At 36.7% G+C, this 22409-nt stretch overlaps 1 protein-coding gene across 2 annotated transcripts in view; it reads left to right on the top strand.

Annotated features, from left to right (window-relative positions):
• Positions 1-4061: 4061 nt before the first annotated feature.
• LOC127979333 (alpha-catulin) overlaps positions 4062-22409 on the top strand; it is a 55847-nt gene continuing 37499 nt past the window's right edge. For both annotated transcript variants that reach the window (XM_052584705.1, XM_052584704.1), the window contains exon 1: positions 4062-4366. In XM_052584705.1, the coding sequence (XP_052440665.1) occupies positions 4271-4366 (96 nt within the window). In that variant the 5' untranslated portion in view covers positions 4062-4270. The remainder of the gene's footprint in view (positions 4367-22409) is intronic.

The raw sequence follows: 22409 nt of genomic DNA, 5'->3' as shown, positions 1-22409 counted from the left end.
TTTTCGCCCTCACGTGAGATTCCAATCGTATGTATTTCTCTTGAAGTTACTGGATTTTGCTCATGGAATTCACTGAATGATGGTAAATGTAACTTCACCATCTAAATGAGGACATATCATAGACCTCTGTTATTTTTATATAAATCTATATCACTCCTAAAAGGAGTGTTTTGAATTAAGAGAAAAAAAACATTGTTTTATCAAATGTGACGCTGGACCACAAAACCATTCTTAAGTCGCTACCAAAAAAAAAATTAGTATGGTTCAAAATTATAGATTTTTCTTTTATGTCAAAAATCATTAAAGATCATGTTCTATGAAGATATTACATTTCCTACTGCAAATATATATTTTTTTTTTTACTTTTTTGATTAGTAATATGCATTTCTAAGAAATTCATTTGGACAACTTTAAAGGCGATTTTCTCAGTATTTTACATTTTTCGCACCCTCAGATTCCAGATTTTCAAATAGTTATATCGTGGCTAAATATTGTCCTATTCTAACAAACGTAAAGCTTATTTATTCAGCTTTCATATGATGTATACACCATTTAACTTTATTCACTCATATTCACTTTAGACTGGTTTTGTGCTCCAGGGTCACAATTAATAATTTAAGAATAATTTTTAAACCACCATAGGGAGGTTTTGTCATATTTAGATGCAAAGATGCTAACACATTTGCAGTGTAAATGCAGATAGTACTAATGTGGGCTTAAGTCTGTAAGTGTGGGTTTTCATTGATGAATATGTCTCATTAGAAATGTGTAACAAAACAAGAGCTTACTGTTAGCAAGCTTTTTTCTGCTGCCTGAGGGTTAAATAAACTTCAGAGGGCTTTATGCTGACACTGCTGAGGAGGCGATTCACTCATCCTCCAGAGTGAAAAGGACTTAAGACATTTGTATTATCCAACATTAGTCAAAACACCCACTGGGTTGAATTTTCTCTAGTGCAGTAAGTAATTTCCATTTACTTAAGTTTGTGAAAATCAGATTGTCTACTAGCAATGACCCACAAATGACGGGTATTGTAATCAGTTTGACTAAGAATGGCTTAGAGATTGACTTTGGATCTGGCGCTCTGCTAGAATGCAGATCCATGTTTCCAGGGTGATGAATGTGCTCACTTTGCACTTTCCTTTCTCTGTCCTAAGTCCCTTCATTTATGATGTCTACATTCTGTACATTGCCTCGTCTTGTGCCGCTGAGCAACACAGGGAACTCAGATGGGAAAAAATGCTGTCAGCATTTCTAAGAAGAGTGAAGGAAGAGCAGAAAAAAGCAGTCTGTTCTACTGTGGATGCAAGCTCAAGTACAGTTAGCCATGAGCAAATGTCTGGTCTCTGATGAGGGGAGAGATTTTAAAGTCTCCAAGAAGTGTAAATGCATCATGTCTGTTTTAAAAATGCTTGTTATTGATCCTTTTTTGTTTTTGTTTTTAGTTTTAATCACACATGATTTTCTGGTATTACGACAGACTTCTCTTTGGTAATGCGTATAATTAAGTCCACTTAAACCCCATCCCTTTTTTTTTTGCAAATGACTGCAAACTTGCCTTCGGATCTGTCTCCTTTCAATCAACAACAAATCACAGAACTAAGTCTCATCCTAGATTTTTTATTTTCTAAATTTCTGTGCTACTAACATCTGCTTTCAGAGTTTTCCTGAACACTTCCTTAATCTGCCATTGGTTGGTCAAGAGCCAGTCTCTGAACATTAAAATGTGATAGGAGAAAATATTTTAACATTAAAAAAATAATTCCCTTCAACTTTTAAGACATTAAAGGCACATTATAGATCCAGTTGTCTCCCCATATCAATGGCCATGCATAAAAATGCAAGGACGAATATTGTAGATCCTTTTCATAAAGATGCAACCAACTGCATAATCATTTAAAGCATTATTGCAGACTTAGCATACTGAATAGGGGGAAGGCAAGAACACAGTCTTTCAGTGATTTCTTTATTTACTTGCTCAATAATATGTTTTTGATCTTTTTTACACAAGAAATTGTTCATAGTGCAACTTTTCTAGTACAATATTGTGCATAGTGCAACATCAGTATTAGAGTAATATGCAAAGTCCTTAAGAAAGCATGATTAGCTCACATTATGTGACTTTAAAGACATAGTCCAACCAAAAATGAAAATGCTGTCATCATTTACTCACCCTCATGTTGTTCCAAAACTGTTTGAAAAATGAATTTATTGTGAAGAATCTTGGTAACCGAGTGATTTTGTTTCCTTTTGACTTCAGTTGTAATTTGGTTACCAACAACATCCTTCAAAATGTTCTGCAGAAGAAATAAAGTCATACACTAAGCACCACTGTAGAAACATTTGACATTGTTGTCAGCTTTCTGGCCTAGAGTGTGCAAAGTGGTAGACCTCTGTACTTTTACTGGATAACAACTAACCACATTTGAGGCCCACAGTCCCTGTGTGGTTCAGTATTGGAGTTTATTTGGCCACTGCTCCAGCTGCTCTGGTTTGAGGAACTGTTCTCATGTCACCTGATACTCACATCCCTGGAAGCTTACATTACTGCCGTACACTTAAAACAAAGCTGGCTACTTCTTTGAGAACATTACACTAACAGCTCAGTTCACACATTTCAGGAACATTTATGGTTAGAGGCATACGTTACTTAAAGATGGAGCTCAAAAGGTCTAAACATTCTTCAAAATATCTTCTTCTGTGTTACATGGGAGACAGAATGTCAAAGAAGTCTTAAGGGAGAAATACCCCTTTAAAAAAACTTTCATATACCTGAAGTAACTTTGCTGTTAATCTCCTGAGAAGTAGGTCAGTGCTAACTCTATTGATGAAATCTCAGGAGGAATCACATTCAAACAATCTGAACACCAGTATTTGATATACTATAGGCTTCTGTGGACAGGCCGTCTCGCTTCATTCAAAGTGTCCATCCCAAGCATAACATTTTAGAAAATGGCAGAAGAGGTTTACAGCTCATTGCAAACCGTTGAGCAAACCCGAATCACCTCATTTCATTCTTAAGAGACTGAGAAAATCACAGGCTGAGACATTTGGGGCACGGTCTGCATTTGTAATGAGATTAGTAACTTCAATTAGCATTTAATAAATGGACTATTGTTGCTTCAGCAGCACCATTGAAATGCACGGCAGCAGTTGTTGAGCTGGTGTGAGGTGTGTGGAATTACATTATGCACCTTAGTTATAGGATTAATAATTCAAATCATAACATTTGCAGCATGCACATTGAGTTACAAAAAACTTTTTCTTTGCAGTGGAACCCTTCACAGCCCTCATTACTGCGATCAGTGATTTCAGTTAAATGTGCTGTATTAGGCCGACAAAATAACTGCACATTTATTATCAAACCTTTTGAAACTTTTGTGTGCAATGAACATTGGGCAGAAATTTTTTAAATGTTGCCAGGTTGCGCAAAGGTCATTATATTTTATTGGACAAAAAACTAGGAAATGCTAGGAAAAAGTTTTTGGGGTATATATATATATATATATATATATATATATATATATATATATATATATATATATATATATATATATAATTTTTTTATATATAGTAAATTACAGGTATTTACAATCACAATTGTTACATTATATTTTAATATAATATATAGCTATAATATAATATAATAACGTAGTAAATAATAATGCATGTAAAAGTACATATAAAAGTACATATAACTATAAAAGTAGCACAATTAGGGATGTAAAACAAAACAATACATTGAAGTTTTGTCATAATCATGTAATTATCATGTAATTATTGTAATATTATTATAGAGCCTAATGTTTTAATATTACTAATGCTTTGATATTATTTTTAATTTTTCAATTTTGAGTACATAATAACATGAATAATTGAAAAAAAAGACAAAACATTAAGGTAAAAGTGAAAAGGGCAAGAACCGTAATAAACAGAAAGTCAAAATGAAAAGTTTAGTGTGACCGAGACACTCTGTCCCTTATATTGTTGTAGGTAAAGACATTGTGCCGCTTGCGCTCTCTCTCTCTCTCTCTCTCTCTCTGTCTCTCTCTCTCTCCCCCAGTGGCTGCAGCAGTCAGTCCTTCGGTTGTAGTTCGGTATATTGCATGTACATGAACAGTCCTTCACTCAGAAGCGAGTGCGCGGGGAATATAGTGGAGAACAGACGGAGGGATATTTTAAACTAAACCAAACACGCGCCTGCAGCATTGAGAGACTCCTAGTAAACTCAGTGTTGAGGTGAGCACTCGTGGGGGTCGCATCGGCGGGAATGGCTTCGTCTCCGTGCGGCAGTGGGAACTTTGATTGCGGGCTGGAGATCCAAACTCGCTCGGTGGAGCAAACACTCATCCCGCTCGTGTCTCAGGTGAGTCCGGATCAAAGAAACTTCTCGGTGGGGTCATTAATCCTTTAAACCCCACAGCGACCGCTAAATGGACGAATGAGGGATTTAATAAAACAAACAACTTTTCCGTGTCATGTGTAAAGGCTAACTAGAACGCTGTCTGAACCCTCCATTGCAACATTTCCCCTAAAGGTAACCAGAGTTTTCGGCAAAATACCATAGCTGCTACATTTAATAAAGCAAATTAAGGAATTGTATGAAGACTCCTGGAGTTTAAACGTATAAGAAGCGTCGGTGTATTTCTGTCATTTTGGTTAATTTCTTTGAATTAGGTGACAGTGGTGCCACTTATCGGGTTGCTCCAGTTTAATTGTCAGTCTTTTTAATATTCGTGGTAATTTAATGTCAGGGAAGTGTGTTGTTTGTAGCCTATTCTACAGGGTCTGAATGAATAAGAAGTTAAACTTTTTTAGGTTATTTGAGAAAGTGTGGTTCTCTATTAGCCTAGTTTACTGTCAAAAACTGTAAGGATTTGACTAATTCAACTAATTTATTAAAATAACATATTTTTACTGAAATCAGTAGGTCGTTCATGCTTTTTTTTTCTTTCTAAAGATCATGTTTATGTATGAATCACATTTTACTATTTCCATTTCATACTACAGCCTCATAAAAAAAAAAAAAAAAATTCATTAGTTTAGGCTGTTTATTGTTTCCCTTGACTGGAATTTTGTACCTTATTTACTTTTAATAGATTTTCTACCTGCAGGTCAGATTAGACCATTTCATTCACAGGCAGGAGTTCGGATGAGTGCTGCATGGCTGTGAGTTGGCCGTCGTAGACAATTCTGTGTTTCCCGAAACCAGTGGTTAGAAGTTAATTGCATGTCATGAGAGTGAAACGTGTAAATAAGAAAAGCAAAAGAAGAGAGAATAATAATAGTAGTCCTTAGATCCTACGGAACTATTTGGAATTAGAATAGAATTTGATTTGGAACTAATTAATGAGCTGAAGTTATTGCTACACTACCTGCATGACGTCATTAATAGCAGTTACATGTCATGGTTTTAAACAACAGATGTGCGACAGAGTAACTATAGTTTTGGGAACAGACATGGCTAGCTAGATAATTCCTCCAATTAGGTCTATGCATTATTCTGTAGTAGTTATGCACCAAGTTCTGTTGTTATACAGGCAATGGTGATACTAACTACTAATGTTAAACTAACTACTTAACATTTTCTAATCGGCTTATGTCCAACTGCTGTTTAGTGCTAGACCTTCATTCTTATCTTTTTTTCTAAAAAAATAAATAATTTCAATATTAATTATATTGTACAAATTCATATGGAATTGCCATCTCATAAAATAGTAACATTTTCTAATGTGACAGCATTGGAAACAAACTCTTGAGCGATACTGGAGAAAGAGAAAACAGTCTCTCAACTTTGAAAATGTTGGATTGAGAGAAGCAGTGAAACATTCCAGTGCCCTTAAAGTAACACTCCACTTTTATTGAAAATAGGCTCATTTTCCAACTCCCCAGAGTTAAACAGTTCAGTTTTACAGTTTTCTAATCCATTCAGCCGATTTCCGAGTCTGGCGGTAGCACTTTTAGCTTAGCTTAGCATAGATCATTGAACCCGAATAGACTGTTAGCATCTCACTCAAAGATGACTAAAGAGTTTTGATATTTTGTCTATTTAAAACTCAACTCTTCTGTAGTTACAGTATGTACTAATACCGATGGAAAATATTACACAATGCCTAAAAATAGTCCTTTGCTATAGCTGCAACTACACAAACTAGCTGGGAACTATTGTCAGGCGCTGCATAATATCACTGTGCCTGCTGGACCCATGGTACGGCAGCAAAGTTCGTTGATTATTACGCTGGAATGAGAGTACAATTCCTAGTCATATTGGCCTAGAAAATCACAACTTTTCATTTTCTGTCGGTCTTAATATGCAATGTAACTACAGAAGAGTCAAGTTTTTAATAGGAAAATTATTGAAACTCTTTGGTCATTTTTGAGCAAGATGCTAATGGTCTAATCTGATTCAATGATCTAAAATAAGCTGAAAGTACTACCGCCAGACCAGGAGATTGGCTAAATGGATTCAAAAATGGTAAAACTCAACTGTTTAACTCTACAGGAGTTGGGAAATGAGTGTTCCTTTAAACCATAGTTGCTACTATAGTCTTTTAACTTGCAATCTTTAGTTATTCACAGCTCACACACCATAACTTCACATACCATATGTGTGCTGTTCAAAACCCTTCCAATGCACTTGCAAGCCTTTAGATATGACATTATTAAAATGTATTTTTATTTTGCCCTTCTACCCCACAACCTTAGGGGAGACGAGTTGTTTAGAGAATGGATGTTCATTTCTAATGGAATTTGCTAGTTGGTTTAGTGTTGTGATGGGAGATGATTTCTGAAATGTCTTTTGAAAGTTTACTAGTTAGTGGTGCTCACTAGGAAGGCTAATGGTAATGAGGCTGAAAGGTCAGTAATGTAAGAAGACATGCTAATAGCCCATTCAGTAGACCTTTGTGTAATGGGACTTCTTTCAATGCTTTACAGATTCTGGACAATAGATTGTCAAAGTGGCCTTGGTCAGAACCCTTCCCCCAAATACAGTTTTGTCAAGCAGTCTAATGCCTAATGACCAGATACAATTGTAAAAGATGTTGTCTTTCCTGCAACTGCCAAATTCCCAGTATGCACAAGTTTGGTATTGTTGCAATATAGTAAGCAAAGTTTTAGTCCACTTTGAAATTGTTTCCAAAAATGTGGTGGTTGTATGATTTGTTCCATTAGGATTTGAGCTGAATCGAAAACTACAGAATTAACAATAATTGCTGCATGATTTTTCAATGTGAAAGTGCCATTAACATCTCAGTCTATAAGATTTGTGAAGGATAGGAGGTGGAGTGCAGAGGTCAGATCCTGTGTGTTCTCTCTAGGGGGCTGAGTATGATAATGGGAAGGAAATTAAAGCTTCATGTTGGTGAGAAAGGCTTTTCAAAGCTCATTTAATGACTCATTTTCACAATTGTGATATTGAGCATCCTCACGCACATGGCTCACATACAAAGGCTCAATCTTCCCTGGTTATCATTTCTGTTATCAGTCTTACTTTCACAACTGTGTAATTACTGCTGTTATCCTCTCAGGCCAAGTCTGTCTGCGTTTTTCGCTGTTGGCTCACTCAGGCATCATATTTAAGATCAATGTAAAGAGTGATGATGATGTAATGAAGAAAAAAGATTAATTACTAGAATAGGCCTATATTTTTGAAAGGCAAATAAAATAGTTTGGCATAATCTTTTATTATTAATTCCTTTTTATTAATTTATCAATAATACATTATTTCTTAAAGTTAAACCTCTTCCGGAAGCTCAAACATTCTGCGTGACACACGTGAATGAACCTCATTGGTTACGCAACATGTGAGCTTCTGGAAGAGGTTTGTTCTTGTGTGTTATTCAGGTTAGGTTGAGTTTCTGGTTATGTTCACTGATCAGTGTTTACATGTGAGCAAAATCCTAAATTAAATGTGTTCGATCATAACAAGCAATCGATTCTCTTCAGAAAATGTAAACTAAACCGCTTGATTCATATGGATTAGTTTTCTGATCCCTTAATTAAGTTTTTGAAGCGTCAAAGTGGTAGTTACAAAGGCAGTCAATGGAAGGAAATCTGACAGAATTATGTCATCAAAAAGATCTTAATTTGTGTTTCAAAGATGAACAAAGTTCTTACGGGTGTGAAACGACATGAGGGTGAGTAATTAATGACAGAAATTTCAATTTGGGGTGAACTAACCCTTTAAAACATTTCCAGAAAAACATTTGTGCGGGTTTAGCAAAAGACAGAAAAATGTAGTAATATTGCAGTGTGACACAAAATGTAATGATGTTTATTAAACAATGATGTAATAAATGTTTTTACATACATTTTTTGTTTTGATTTTCTGTTTAGGCTCATTACATGAAACTTTTTGAACACACTGACTTATATTATAACTGCTGTTGAGCATGAAAAAATCATGATAGTTCATAGTTTCATCATACTATTTTCAGTTTCACTGTATGTGCAATGGTCTTGGATTTTTGAGCCATAGCCAGGACAGGATTTATGAAATTACAAAGTCTTTGATCTGATTAGCATGCTTTTAAACTCCTGTGTCGAGAAGCCTTGTTATTACATATTTGTGCTAGCCATGTCCTTATTCTGCAGGACTAATGCTTGGTTTCCAGAAAAGATATGAGCAATCATTAAATACTTTCTTGAGCCCTTGTGCTTTTGTAAGCTCTGTGCCATCTGCACTTTTGTGAACCTCTGACAGTTGGTCAAAGTGAGAGATTTTTTGCGTGTTAAGTACACAATTGAGCCCAAGTTACATTCCATCTGCAAAGCCTCTGTTCCTCTCATGACCTAGGATAGTAAAGGATTTTTGTTCAGGCATAAGGCATATCACATGTGCCCTGCATGGAAAACATCAAAACTGAGATGGTGAGTAACATAATCACAAGAGAACTTCTGTTGGAGGAAATTACATCACAAGGAGCACTGTTTAGATAATAGATAAACTGCGAGCAGAAAGGGTAAACCTGCCTGGTGCCCTCCTGTAAGGTGACAAGAAAGATGGATGAATGTGTGCTCTGTGTAAACTGCTTAGGATTACAGGGCCAAATACCCTTCAGAGTCAGAACAAAGCAAGCTTCTTGTTCAGTGTGTGTAAACTTATATATGTGTGATGGCATGTTCTGTGTGTTTACTTGGCTGCATGTAGTCCTTTGTGTTCCATGTGTTTGTTTAACCAGTAGAGGTGTAAAAAAGGAAGCCAGAATTGATAAGAGTGGTTTTGTGAACTACAACCCCCATCCAGAATCTTCTGTAGCTGTAAATGATCTAACATACCATTCAAACCATGGCAAATATAAGTGAATGTGCAGGTTTTTTACTTGAGTTACCAGGTACAGTGGCCCCCGAAAATATTCACTGTAAAAATGTATGACTGTCTCTGCATTAGGAAATATCACAATCAAGTGGTATTTACTTTAAAGAACTCCAAACACACCTTTTGCAAATGCAATTAAAATTCCAAATTGACTTATTAAAATTATGTTGTATTAAAAGGTTAAAATGCTAAGACAAAGGAAGCAAAAATTCAATTTCTCAACTATTGTTTTATTAAAGAGCATATAGTTCCTAAAACTTGAGGAAGCACAAAATAATTTGGGTTAATGTATTGTCACTCCAAGTTTCTGTTAATAAAAAGTTTTGTTATATGATCAAGAAGGTTTCGAACCAGAACCATTGTTTTAAATGATACAACTTTAAAGTATTTGGTCCATTCCTGGTTGTCAAACGTGGTCCAACATGTTCATAGATAAAGGGTTAGTTAAACTAGAAATGCACCATTTACTGACTCCCATGTTGGTTTAAACCTCTATGACTATTTAATTTTTCAGATATTTTTTTTGTTGATTATGAAAGACACTTTACCCCATTTACTTTCATTGTATAGACAAAAAAACAACAACACTGGGCCTAAAGAGACTTGGCAAAAATGATTACCTCTTAAAAATGAAGATAATTCACTCGTTTTAGTTGAGAGCCTATCAGATGTTATGTCAGAAAGGTTTGATCACTCTTTGTTGACTCTGTTCTTTTTATGATCATTCTGAGTTTTTTCTGGTTTTCACAGCATTTGGTAATTCATAGCCTATGGGCATAACTTTCCAAGGCGGCTCTCAGAAGTTTCCTGTCTGATCAGGGGTGCAGCATACCCCTCAGTTTGAGTTTCTGCATCAGTGACAGCTTGGCTGTGCTCCAGGCTGTATTTACGTTACTTGGCTACGGGACCTGTCATTGAGCAGGAAGAGATCTTAATCACCGTACAAGTTTGAAGGCATTCTTCGTCCCTAAGCTCACACAAGGTTCAGGGAAATTTCTGGGAAAGTGGTGGACTCCCTTGTCCCCCTGCTGTCTCGGTGTCACCACTGATCTTAGGGCTCACGGACAAAGAAACTGTCAGTTCGAAGAACAGGTCAGCTACGTTTAGTGTTTCCTGTTGTTTTTTTATTCTTGCTGGGTTGCAGTATCTCCATGTTAACAATGTATCGCTCTTCAGTCTTTAAATAACACCAGACATCACATGTAGATAATGAATCTCTCTGATTGTGAGGTTGAGGATTCATTTGTATTTTCCTCCATGTTCACTGGCACAGGGACAGTGCTGGCTCAAGTTGCTGTGCTTATGGAATGCAAGGGGCCTGTGACAAAATACCCACTTACCTGAATAGTAATTACAAAAGGCTCATTATTCTTCTGTACTGTACAGTGGCTTGTATTCTCTCCAGAGACAAGAGCAAGTACTCAACCTCCCTAGACAACAAATCGACACAAGCAATGGTATTGATGTGGTACCTGCTGTATAATGATTTTATAAGAAAACAGTGCAGTTTCTTCTCTCGCAGCTGAGTGAGCAGAGCAGAGCTGTAAGTGGCCTCTCTCACATTGGATGGAGATTTTTATAACCTCAAGAATTTCACATGGTAGGCTTTGAGATATTTCTAAGGTTTTTGCCTGGAGGAGCCCAAATATTATGAGACATCTTCTTCCTTTCAGTCACCCATCACCTGACCTGTGACATCCATCACCTGAAAAGAATCGAAAACCTTGAGGGGGAAACATTAAAGGAATGCCTAGGTCAAATTTCATTCTCCCTCATATACATTCCTGTTGTTGCTGTTTTTGCATTTTGACTTTTTTAAATAATTCAAGTAGTTATTTCCTGCCAGTTGTTTAGTTGTAAGTGTTCCACTGTAATACAATAAATATGATAAATATGATATAAACATTTAACATTGGTTGCGTTTTAAAAGATTAGTTGATGTTCAGAATAAAAGTTTCCTGATAATTTACTCTGCCTCATGTCATCCAAAATGTTCATGTCTGTCTTCAGTCGAAAATAAAGGTTTTTGAGGGAAACATAAAGTGGACTTCAAAGGGATCCGAAGGGTTGAAGTTCCAAATTTGCAGCAAATGGTTCTACACTATCCCAGCCACGGATTAAGGGTCTTATCCAGCAAAACAATTGGCCATTAAAAAAAATAAAAAATAAATAATAATTATAATAATTACAATTTATATATTTGTAACCATAAATGCTCATCTTGCACTAGTTCAACTTTACACATTATATAATCATGCTAGTAAGGTCATGTGTGATGTAGGTGGAAGTAAGCCAAAGTGCAAAGAATGTCAAATGCCCTATAGTTGATGTTGCTTGTATGATGTTGCTTGATTTGAGGTTGGAGGAGAAAACTATCTTACCTTTTTGAACCGGAGTACGTAAGAAAAACTAACTGCGTGTGACCTTTCCAATGTGATTCTGTAATGCGTGGAGTTGTGGACATGCATTGTAGAGCTAGTGCAAGATGAGCATTTGTGGCTGAAAAAAAGGATACTTTTTTTTTTTTGGAAAGGATTTAAACATTTTTAAATAATTTTTCTAGACCCTTGTTCATTGGTGGGGATTGAAGCTGCATTAAAACTGCAATTGGGACCTTCAACCCATTAGTTCTCATTGAAGTCCTCTATATGGAGAAAATCCTGGAATGTTTTCCTCAAAAACCGTAAAGGGTTAGTTCACCCAAAACTTTTAATCAGCCCTTAAATTACTCACCCTCAAGTCGTCCTAGGTTTATATGAATTTCTTCTTTCAGACAAATCCAGTCAGAGTTATATATATATGCAGTGCATCAGTCAAAAATAAAGTGAAATCAAAAGCGCCCATCGTTAATATAAAGCGGGGCTATTCAATTAGTTTAATTTGAGGGCCGGATTATCGTATTGAAAATTTGAAGGGGGCCAAGGAGGTTGGGGGCCATCCCAATCTCTTTATGGGGGGGGGGGGGGGTCTATAAAATAATGAATTAAAATGAAATGCATATTTTTATAGGCTCTGAAAAATATGACAACTTTTAATTGAATGTAAAACAATCTTCACATAAACTATAAATTGTATTTGCATAAACTATATAGATTAATATTTACTCAAGCAACAAAAGTTAATCAGCGACTAGAACAGTTGAGTGATTTCTCGTTTATGACCGATAACGCTGTCTTTATACTTGTTTTAAACTAGAGTTGTGGATATCTCATAACTCCCTCTCACAAGCTCTTGTCAACGCTGCCATCTGTTGATGTTGCGTTCTCCGGTGGATTGTAGTTGTTGCCAGGTTTTCACAAGAAAACCCACCCAACGCTACAAACGTTTCAAGCGGGTCCCCAGTTAAAAATCACATTTTTTTGCCGGGGTTCCCCTGCTTAAATTCGCATTCCAGGGGATAAATATCATGTTATTGGAGTCGCTTTAAAACAACCCTTGACAATATTGTTAAAGTAGTCCAATTCCATGGGCAAACCTTGGACTTGGCACTGTTGCTTCTCTTCCTTTTCTTTTTTCAGCTGGCCTGGGCCAGTGTTGCCACCTTGTGGACAAACTAACTTAATTAGTGGCAACACAAATCAAGTCATATATGTGATCTGCACGTAGTCTTCTGACCGTCCAGATGAAGATAATTGGCGGGCCGCATTCCGCCGCCAATTGAATAACCCTCATATAAAGTGTCTCACACAGCTCCGGGGGGTATACAAAGTCCTCATGGAGCGAATTGATGCATTTTTGTAATAAAAATAACCATATTTAACACTCACTGTGAGGTCGGCTTTGCGCATGCCCTGCTCAGAAGTGATGAACACGGAAGCGCAGGGGAGAGATCAAAACAAAACAAAGGTCAAGAAGTACAAAATAATGATTTGATAAGAAGAATGTTGGAGGATTTCTGTATAAGCCAGGAGGAGACAGTTTTATTTTGTTAAAGTAAGGAAATTTTGCTTCTGTTAACAAACATTGGTTTGAGATGCATGCACAACGCTGACATCCATACGTCCTCCGCGCGGAGCTGCTTCCCTGTACAACTGTTGGTGCAAATCAAAGTGAAATACAGTCAAGTATGGTGATAATAGACAGTGTCCTCTTCTGCATTTAATGGACAAGGTTTATCTGGTTATGGCCTCATTAGCTTCTGCTGGTAGATTTTGTACACCATCTGACTGCAAAAGCATACTTCTTGGTTACCCGCACTAGCTCAGCAGCTGCCATTGAAATTAATGGGAATACTAATGGTTGCTTTATCCAGTCTTTCCCTGCTCTCAAACCAGTAATTCTCTCACCTGTTGAGCTCTTTGTTCCTCCTGGGGGCTCATGATCTCAAAGCTTGGCTTAAATAAATCACCTGATACCAGCACAATGTGCTAGAGTCTTTGTGAAAGCATTTACCTTTCCATGTCAGTTGAGGTGCTGAAGTTCCACATTGGCCTTGCTGAAACCGTCATAATTTAAATGCATAGGTCTGAAAAGACCCCAGTGAAATGTAAATCTGCTTAGTAGACCATTCTGCTAAATTTCTTTAAAATGTTAAAAGAAGCTTTCTAAACTACAAAAAGGAGTTCATTATTTCAATTGAGGTTTTTTGGAGCGTTCAGACTGTAATTAGATTAGAGCTATCTTAAGAAGCTTTTTAGAAGACCGTATTTGAGTGGCACCCTTAATCATGGCCTGTCATGGGTATGTTGACTTTAAAGTGGTTAAAAGCACAGATACATCACCTGGTCAAATAGGGGAATGCACTGCAAATGTTTTTGAAATTAGATGGTGCATTGTAAATGTCTGTGGCATGTTGACTGTTGCCAGAGCTCACAAATAAAAGTTTGTTTTTGTGTATGGCTGACATAAAAGGCAGTGAAGAAACCAAGCAAGAGAAGTGAATATTTTGGCATGACAGTAAGGAGGAGAGTGCTTATTCTTTTGATTATCTAAGATGGTGTATCCCTCAACACTCCCTCCATTAGGAAGATCTAAATGCAACTTCTTGTGGTAATTACTTTCATCAATCACGACAATGTTGAGCTAAAGGGAGTCGTGCCTCACATCCCTACTGCTGGCCAGATAAATCCTGAAAATGCTATATTAATGATGCTAGAGTTAGCCTTCGCAGCTGTCTTCTTACACTCTGACTGATCTTCCTGAAAGTTACTTACAGTAGTATCCAAGAAGGTTTAATAGACCTGGAAAGAGCTTTTCTATACTTTTATGCTAGTCTGGGACATTCCGCCTAGGAAGTATGACCTGGGTGCTGCCATCTTTACTGCATAGTTACACAGTCTCATATGCATTTTTTTCTGGCTTTTTTGAGCCAGTTACCTGAGCTGTGCCTTGTATGTTGGTCTGTTATTTTCCCAACCAGGCTTGAGTAGCTAGCAAGACCGCCTTCACTGAAAAGCAGCAAAAATCTCTACTGGAATGTAATATTCAATAAATGGTCAATGGAAAAATATGCTTTTTGGCACATAGTGTTTTAAGCATTACATATTGGCAATAACATGGTGTTATTGCATCTATCAGCATCAGAATGTGCAGTAGGGCTTGGTGGTTTACCAATATTGTGATGACGGTGATGGTGCGTATCAATACAGGTTTTTTCTATATCGTCCACCAAAAGTTTGTGGCCAAAAAAAGTCTATATGAAAAGTCTTTATGAAGCAGAGCTCACACCAAAGTCACTTTCAAACCAAGCAGCTTTCTGTTGGTCCATGTAACCAACTTGTTGGAAAAAACCTTTGCAAAATCTGGGTGGGGAAATCTTTCACCGTCATGTCAAACTTTTTTGATTCCTATTAAAATGACAAATTCACCAAACAACTGTAAAAGTGACAGCACTTTACCTGCCAAAGTTATCCATATAAGTCTAAAAATAGTTGAGAAATAAGAGGACTTGGTGAAATTGCCTTTAGAGATAGTGCCAGTTATTACATTTTCTTTTCCTTAGAATAAAGTGTTGTGAATCATTTACAATAAGACCTATGTATGTTAAGAAAAGTACATGGGGCAATTTTGTTTTTATGTTGACTATGCTGTCAAAATGTTTGGGCAAAGTGGTTGGGAATCTTTTCCCATTTCTTGTGCTTCACTGAGGGGAGTGCCAAGGTGTTTTCCCATGAGCAGACTGACTCCATGACAATCTGGAAACTGTCACAGGACACTCATTTACTGAGACCTGGTTGGTCTAGGAGGCTACTTTTATATCTTTATGGCCTCTCTGGGTGACCGAAACTACAAGTGGTGACAGGTGGCCACGTTAAAGTGACAACAGACACTGTTTTTTACTCAAAGGCAGTTCATTAAGCAGGTCAGTTACTCTTCAGTTTGAAAATTCATCACTCTCATGCTATTCCAAACTTTTATGCAATTATCCTTTTCATGGCGTTTTTTTTTTTTTAAAGAAATCATTAGTTTTATAAATGAGTGTTTTTTTAAAAGACTTTGTTGAACATTCATATTTCAGACCCCTCTGTGTGCGTGTGTGTGTATGTGTGGTAAAGTACGTTTCACTGTGCAAACACTGGTGTGGTCACTTCATTCCTCAGTGAGGCTTATGTTTCATCACTCTCACTGGATGGACGAGAATGTTTATGTGTGGCCAGTGGGTGCCTCACTTAGTGTTATGAGGGAAACAGGGCTATAGGTCAACCATTCCTGACCTGGATACACACTTGGTTATGTGTAATGAGGCATGTATTTACATTGGAGGGATACATGGACTGCCTGTGGTCTACCCACAACTAATACTGTTTTCTGAGGTTAATCTGGTTTGGTTTCCCAATGAAAGAACATTAACTCTTTTGCAACCACTGTCAGTGGAAGCATGTTTCCTTCTCGGAGTAAAACAATAAATAAAAGGTAAACTTAAAAAACTTAAAACATACAGTTTCACCTTTATTTTTCATAATTGCAATTTTTTTATCTGACAATGTTATTTTCTATCGCACAATTGTAGCTTTGTCTCATAACTGTGATGGCACAGTTATGGTTACTACACAGAGCCGTTGTTAACTTACTAGCTGCGCAAATAAACACTGAAAATGAACGTGGATTTGCGCAGCTAGTCAGTTAACAACGGCTCCGTGAAGTAACAGCTGCTCTATGTGAAATCACACACCTGATAGAATTTACAGCTGATTAGATAACCGGCTTTACTGACGAGATGCGCATTAAAATCGTAGTAAATTTGTGTCATGTGTGACTGCCACCATATGATTTTCGGATAAACTCAATCATGACATGTGTGAGGCCTCACGAAGTTCCGACCTTTAGAATCGCACCGTGTATGGCTGCCTTTAGTGCAATTTAAAGTCATCATGACTTTTTTAAGCACATGGCTGGTCTCCATTCTGGGATGGAACATCTACTTTCACAATCCATTCAATTCCAGATAGATAGAATCAAACCCTGTCCAAGCATGTTCACTTTAAGAAGACTTCTTTGCCTTCTTCTCACGTATGATTTGAGAACTGATGAGCAATGATTAATCTTTTCTTTACTCCATCAAATTGTAGTACCACCTGTCTCATTCAGCCTTGACATCATATCAATATTACATTTCCAGTTCAGGCCTATCTTAATTGATTTCCTAAAAGATTAGCAGATTAAAAACATTGGATTGGAATGAAAATCTGATTGATGGTTGGGGGCCTTTTCTAAGGCACTGCCTTTCTGTCATCAGCCAGCGCTGGCTTCTTTGATAGTGCTTTAGACAGACACCTCGTTCATCAGGGTTGCTCTTTTTGAAGTAGACTTCTGCTGTCTTTTTCCAAAGACATGATAAAAAAAAAAAAAAAAAAAACAAGGTGATAATTGCATTTTGGTGTTGTCTTCATCTAGAAGGTGATAATGAATTAGACAGAAAGAGGTTGGTATTGATTTTCTCTCTTAGCAGGCAATCCTAAAAAGTAAGCTAACTCTAGTCTATTATAGCTGAAGTTGGTTGATCAAGACTTAAGTGAATGTTTTTATGAACATTTCCATTAACCCGATCAGACTTTGGGTTTAGGGCTAGGTTAGGGGCTTGAACAAGTTTAATGTTTACCTCATTCAGGACTATGTTTGTTTGACAGAAATGCTGTTCCAGGACTAACAAAAGATGTTGATCCAGGAACACGTCCAACTTGGCAAATCAAGGTCACACTGTTTATTCTCATTTATATGAAGTTACAGTACCTTCATTTTTGATTTCAGCTTTTTTGAAGGTATGTTTGCTGAGATATAGACTTCTTTAAAGCTTTCCTCTATGCATTGACATACCTTTGAGACCACACATGCTGCAAAGAGATCAACTTTCCTTTTATCTGTTATAGCTCTCGAGTCATTTTTTAAAATTCAGGCCACATTAAAACCAGGCATATATCTTAGGTAACAGTATGCCATGGAGAAGCTGGAATCTATAGCCAAGACACACGCTCTCACATAATAAAGCAAACCCACAACCCCTCGTGAATTCAAAGACACAGCATATTTCAATCCACAGATATACTCTTACACAATGGATAGTGAGAGTTCGGATAATGGCGGTATAGTTTATAGCTGCAATGAAGCAAAGACAAAGAAAATAAAGGGCTCATTGTTTGTGGAAAAGCTGTAAGACCACAATAATTGCATTTTGTTTGGTTAAGGGTAGTTCTTTGGTGTGAGCTGTTATGTTATCATACATTACCAATAAACCCTCATAATTTCTTTGAAGTGGTGCCAAGGTACCAATATGAAATGGTACATACAGATGATTGTATGCAGATACCATTGTATTTATGTGGTACTCCTAGACTGATGAAGAATGCAATGGAAAGACTTCTATTTACTCACTGTTTACATTAATGGCTCAAGATTGGCATTTTGATATTGGTAATGAAGTACTGGTACTTTTGACCTATAATAGTCTTGTTTTTGGCTTGTTGTTTGGCTAATTAAAATGGTATTGTTTTTGACCAGGTATACTGTGTGACACTAATACATGCTCATTAAATGTCTCCATATCCCATTTACACATCTAAAATGCTATTGATTCATTTTATACTATAATGCCTCTCCCATCTGACTTGTGGGCACAAGTTAAGCTCTTTTCAATAATTAATTGCTGGCATTAAAGATGAATGTGATGCTGGCTATATGAGTATCCACTTATCAGTAACTGAGCAGCTGGGCAGCCCTGTGCATTTGACACACACGTCTGAAAAATAAGAACAGAATCCTTGAAAGAACCCCTCAGGACGTTGTTCAACTTCTGCAAATTTGTCTGAACTGAAGTTTAAGTTAAACTTGGTATACTTTGTCTCCATCTGTGGTACAGTTTGTCACCGTTACCTTAAGCAGATCGGTTGTTTAAGGATCTCCTCTTCCATCAAATAAGAGTGTGAAGAAGAGTTTCTTTCTCTTCTCATGCCTCATCAGTTTGGGCAGATGATGGGGCATGACAGCCTAAGAGAATGGGCGAAGCACGAGTCCTTAAGGTCCCCTCCGCCTGCTAATACTCTTTAAACAGAAATAGCCTGTGCTCTTCCCACACTCTGCCTGCAGTGAGTCACCAGCAAAAACACACCAGCGTGACATTGTGTTATCTCTCTTATTGAGAGACCAGCCATTGTTCCCAACATGCACTACTGCTCAAAGTTTTAGGGTCAGTAATTTTTTTTTTTTTAGAAATTAATACCTTCCATAAGCAAGATTTCTGTTTCTAACAAATCCGGCTCTTTTGAGCTGTCTACTCACGAAAGTCAAAGCTGCACGACATATTGGAATGATTCTGAAGGAAGACGTGGAGACTGGAGTAATGACTGTGTTCCTGTGCTTCAGTGGTAGAGCATTGAATTAGCAGCACAAAAGGTTGTGGGTTTGATTCCCAGGGTACACATGTCAGGTAAAAAAATAAATAACATGTGAACCTGAATATACTGTAGGTAGCTTTGGATTATAGTGTCTGCTAAATGGATACATGTAAAATAGACAGTTATTTTAAATTCTAGTACCAATTCACAATATCACAGCATTTGTTGATCAAATAAATGCAGCCTTGGTTAGCATTGGAGAGATTTCTTTCAAAAAAGCATTATACTTAGCCCAAACTTTTAAATGGAAGTGTAGTTGAGTCTTATTATCTCTGTACTGTTGGGCAACTTTCTGGGCTGCATTGTGAAATTCTCAAGTTAATGGCTAATTTGTCGTTTAGCTGAGGCTTTTATCCAAATCAATTTATGGTACCCTTATTGCAGGAACATTCTGTGAGGTTAAGTTTCTTACCCCATGAAGCATTGTAATTTTAAGTTTTCTTCTCAGCCTGGAGGCTTGACAAGATGGAATATAGCTAGCTGCAAATTAAATAGATAAGAACTTCATTCTTTAGGGAAACCTTGTCTTAGGAAGTAGCGATTGTATCTTCTGTTTCTTTAAGCATTTGTGACAGGGTTATTGAAGACTGAAACAGTGGGTCTAGCATGATATATTAAATATGGAAAAATGAAGCGTCAGGGGCAGTATAGAATTTTAGAACTAGAACCAGAACCTGTCAGAGGTTGTTTTACTCTGTGTCCCATCATTTCTAATTTATTGCTGGATTAGAAAACTGTTGGTGGGCCAAGAAAGTGTCCTGTAATGAGCCTTAATGTGGAAACTGTTTTTCCTCTGCTTGTGTTTCTCTTGACTGACAAGTCTGCATCTCTGAATTGCTGGTAAGAAGTTCATTCCAAGGATAGAGTAACATTCATTATTTACGCTGTTAGGCCTTCTTTGAAACCTGAAAAAGGCTTATTGTTACAGGATTATTGTTACATTGTTACCATAAACGTGTTTGTTTTTCTTATCAATGCAGCTATGTAATTTTACTTAAACATAAATCCGAAAAACTGTTGTATTGACCACTTTAATGTTACTTTACATCCTTTTTGAAGTTTAAACACTTCCATATTTATCCATTGTAATTGCATGGCAAACAAGCGACCAGCACATTTTAAATTTTTTCATTTGTTTCATGGAAAAATGAAAGCCATGAGGGTGAGTATGATGACAACTTTAATATTTAGTGTATCTATAGCATCCAAGTGTTCATTATAGAATGCTTTGAACATATATTATATTCGCGTTCATCCTCTCTTATGTAAATGTGAATTTGGTCTCATGAACGCAGCTCAGTGAAAACGCTGCTTGGCTGGTGTGCGATGAACTGGAAACGTATACTCATTTTCACCCTCTATTGGGACACCTGGTGCATGAACTCTGAGGACTCGACTATCATCTTTGTCAAAGCTGGAGGTGAAAATGGGTCTATGCGTACCATACGTGACCTCTCACTTTCAGCCAAGCCATTAGAAGGTGAGAAGGAGATTTCTCATGACAATCACACTAAGAAAGGCTTTGCTCTAGTGGGAAGATGGGATCCTCAGTTCAATAATAGTAAGATGTTTATTCCTAAATGAGATTTTTACATTTTCCTGTGCAAAACTTTCTAGGGTGGTGCTTTGGAATTTGGAGGTGTTTTGAGAGTTTTTAGCTTGTTGTTATGTGATTTTAAAGGGTGTTCTGGGTGGTTTCTAGAGTATTTTGGATCATTAGGTGGCTGCACATCCAACCACAAATTATATTCTTGTCCCTTGAATTTAAAAGTGTCTTTACACATCCAAGTTATGGCTGCTCTGTGCTTACTTAAAATTTAAAGGCAAAGTCATATAAAAGCCAAAACTAAATTATTTCAGCTTTGACCAGTTTCCTCTACTGAATTTTAAAAAAAGAGCTTTCTCAGAAATTCTCGCAATTCGCATTTCAGAGTTGTGAGATATAAACTCACTATTCTGCTATTTCCTCAGAATTGCATGTTATAATCTCACATTTGTCAGTTATAAAGTCAGAGTAGCAATATATAAAGTCAGAATTTCAAGATAAACTCACAATTGTGAGAAATAAAGTCAGAATTGGGAGACATTAACTCGCAATTCAGACTTTTTTTCTTGTAAATGTGAGTTATCTCAGAATTCGGTGACACTTTAGAACAGGGATCCTCAAATTTGGCCAACGAGATCCACTTTCCTGCAGAGTTTAACTCTAACCCTAATCAAACACACCTGAGCATACTAATCAATGTCTCCAGGATCACTAGAAAATCACAGGTAGGTGAGTTTGATCAGGGTTGGAGCTATGTTTTTAATTACATGAACAAACAATTAACAATATATTTATTACTGTATTTATTAATCTTTCTTAATGTTAGTTAATGAAAATACAGTTATTCATTGTTAGTTCATGCTTATTCACAGTGCATTAAACTAATATTAATGAGCACAACTTTTGATTTGATTTTAATAATTCACTAGTAAATGTTGAAATTAACATTAACTACAATAAATAAATGCTGTAGAAGGCCTGTTCTTGCTTAGTTCATGTAGTTAACTATCATTATGGAACGTTATTCTAAAGTATTACCCACAATTCTGACTGAATGTTTTTATCAGAATTGTGAGATACAATCTTGCAATTGCAAGTTATAAAGTCCAGTTTAGAGGAGAAAAAAAGACTGTGTTGATGTTCTCAGAATTGTGACTTTATATCTCATTTCTTAATAACTAAATATTTAATAACACTTATTAACTCCCAAATGCGATTTTATATCACACAATTCTGACTTCATTTCTCAGAATTGGGAGTTTATGTTTTGAAATTCTGACTTCATAACTTCCAATTGCTAGTTTATAGCACACAATTCTGAAAAAAAGTCAGAATTGTGAGGAAAAAAGTAATAATTACCTTTTTTTATTTAGTTTTATAGAGTAGAAACAGACTTCCATACCCACCTCACCCCCTAGTGTCAAAGTATACAGGTTGTGATTGCTGTAAAAATGCATTTATGTCACCTCTGAGCAGCATTAAGCAGTCTGTGTAAAGACACCAGCATTCCACTTCAGAAGTGCTTCTCTGCCAAAAAAAGGGCAAAAACAGCATTACAAAATGAAAAATCACCATTTTGATGCTAAAGAATTGAACTTGAGGATCGAAACCCTTACAGCTCGAACCTAGTGTTTGACCATCTCTGCAAATCCACAGTGTACCTCAGGATGCTTGTTCTGTGCTCTCTCCACCTTAATGTACCTCACCTTTGCCCTCT

This window comes from Carassius gibelio, chromosome B19, assembly GCF_023724105.1.
Source record: "Carassius gibelio isolate Cgi1373 ecotype wild population from Czech Republic chromosome B19, carGib1.2-hapl.c, whole genome shotgun sequence".
Taxonomy (NCBI): Eukaryota; Metazoa; Chordata; class Actinopteri; order Cypriniformes; family Cyprinidae; genus Carassius; species Carassius gibelio.
The sequence above is the reverse complement of the archived record's forward strand: the minus strand, read 5'-3'. Positions and strand labels throughout refer to the sequence as shown.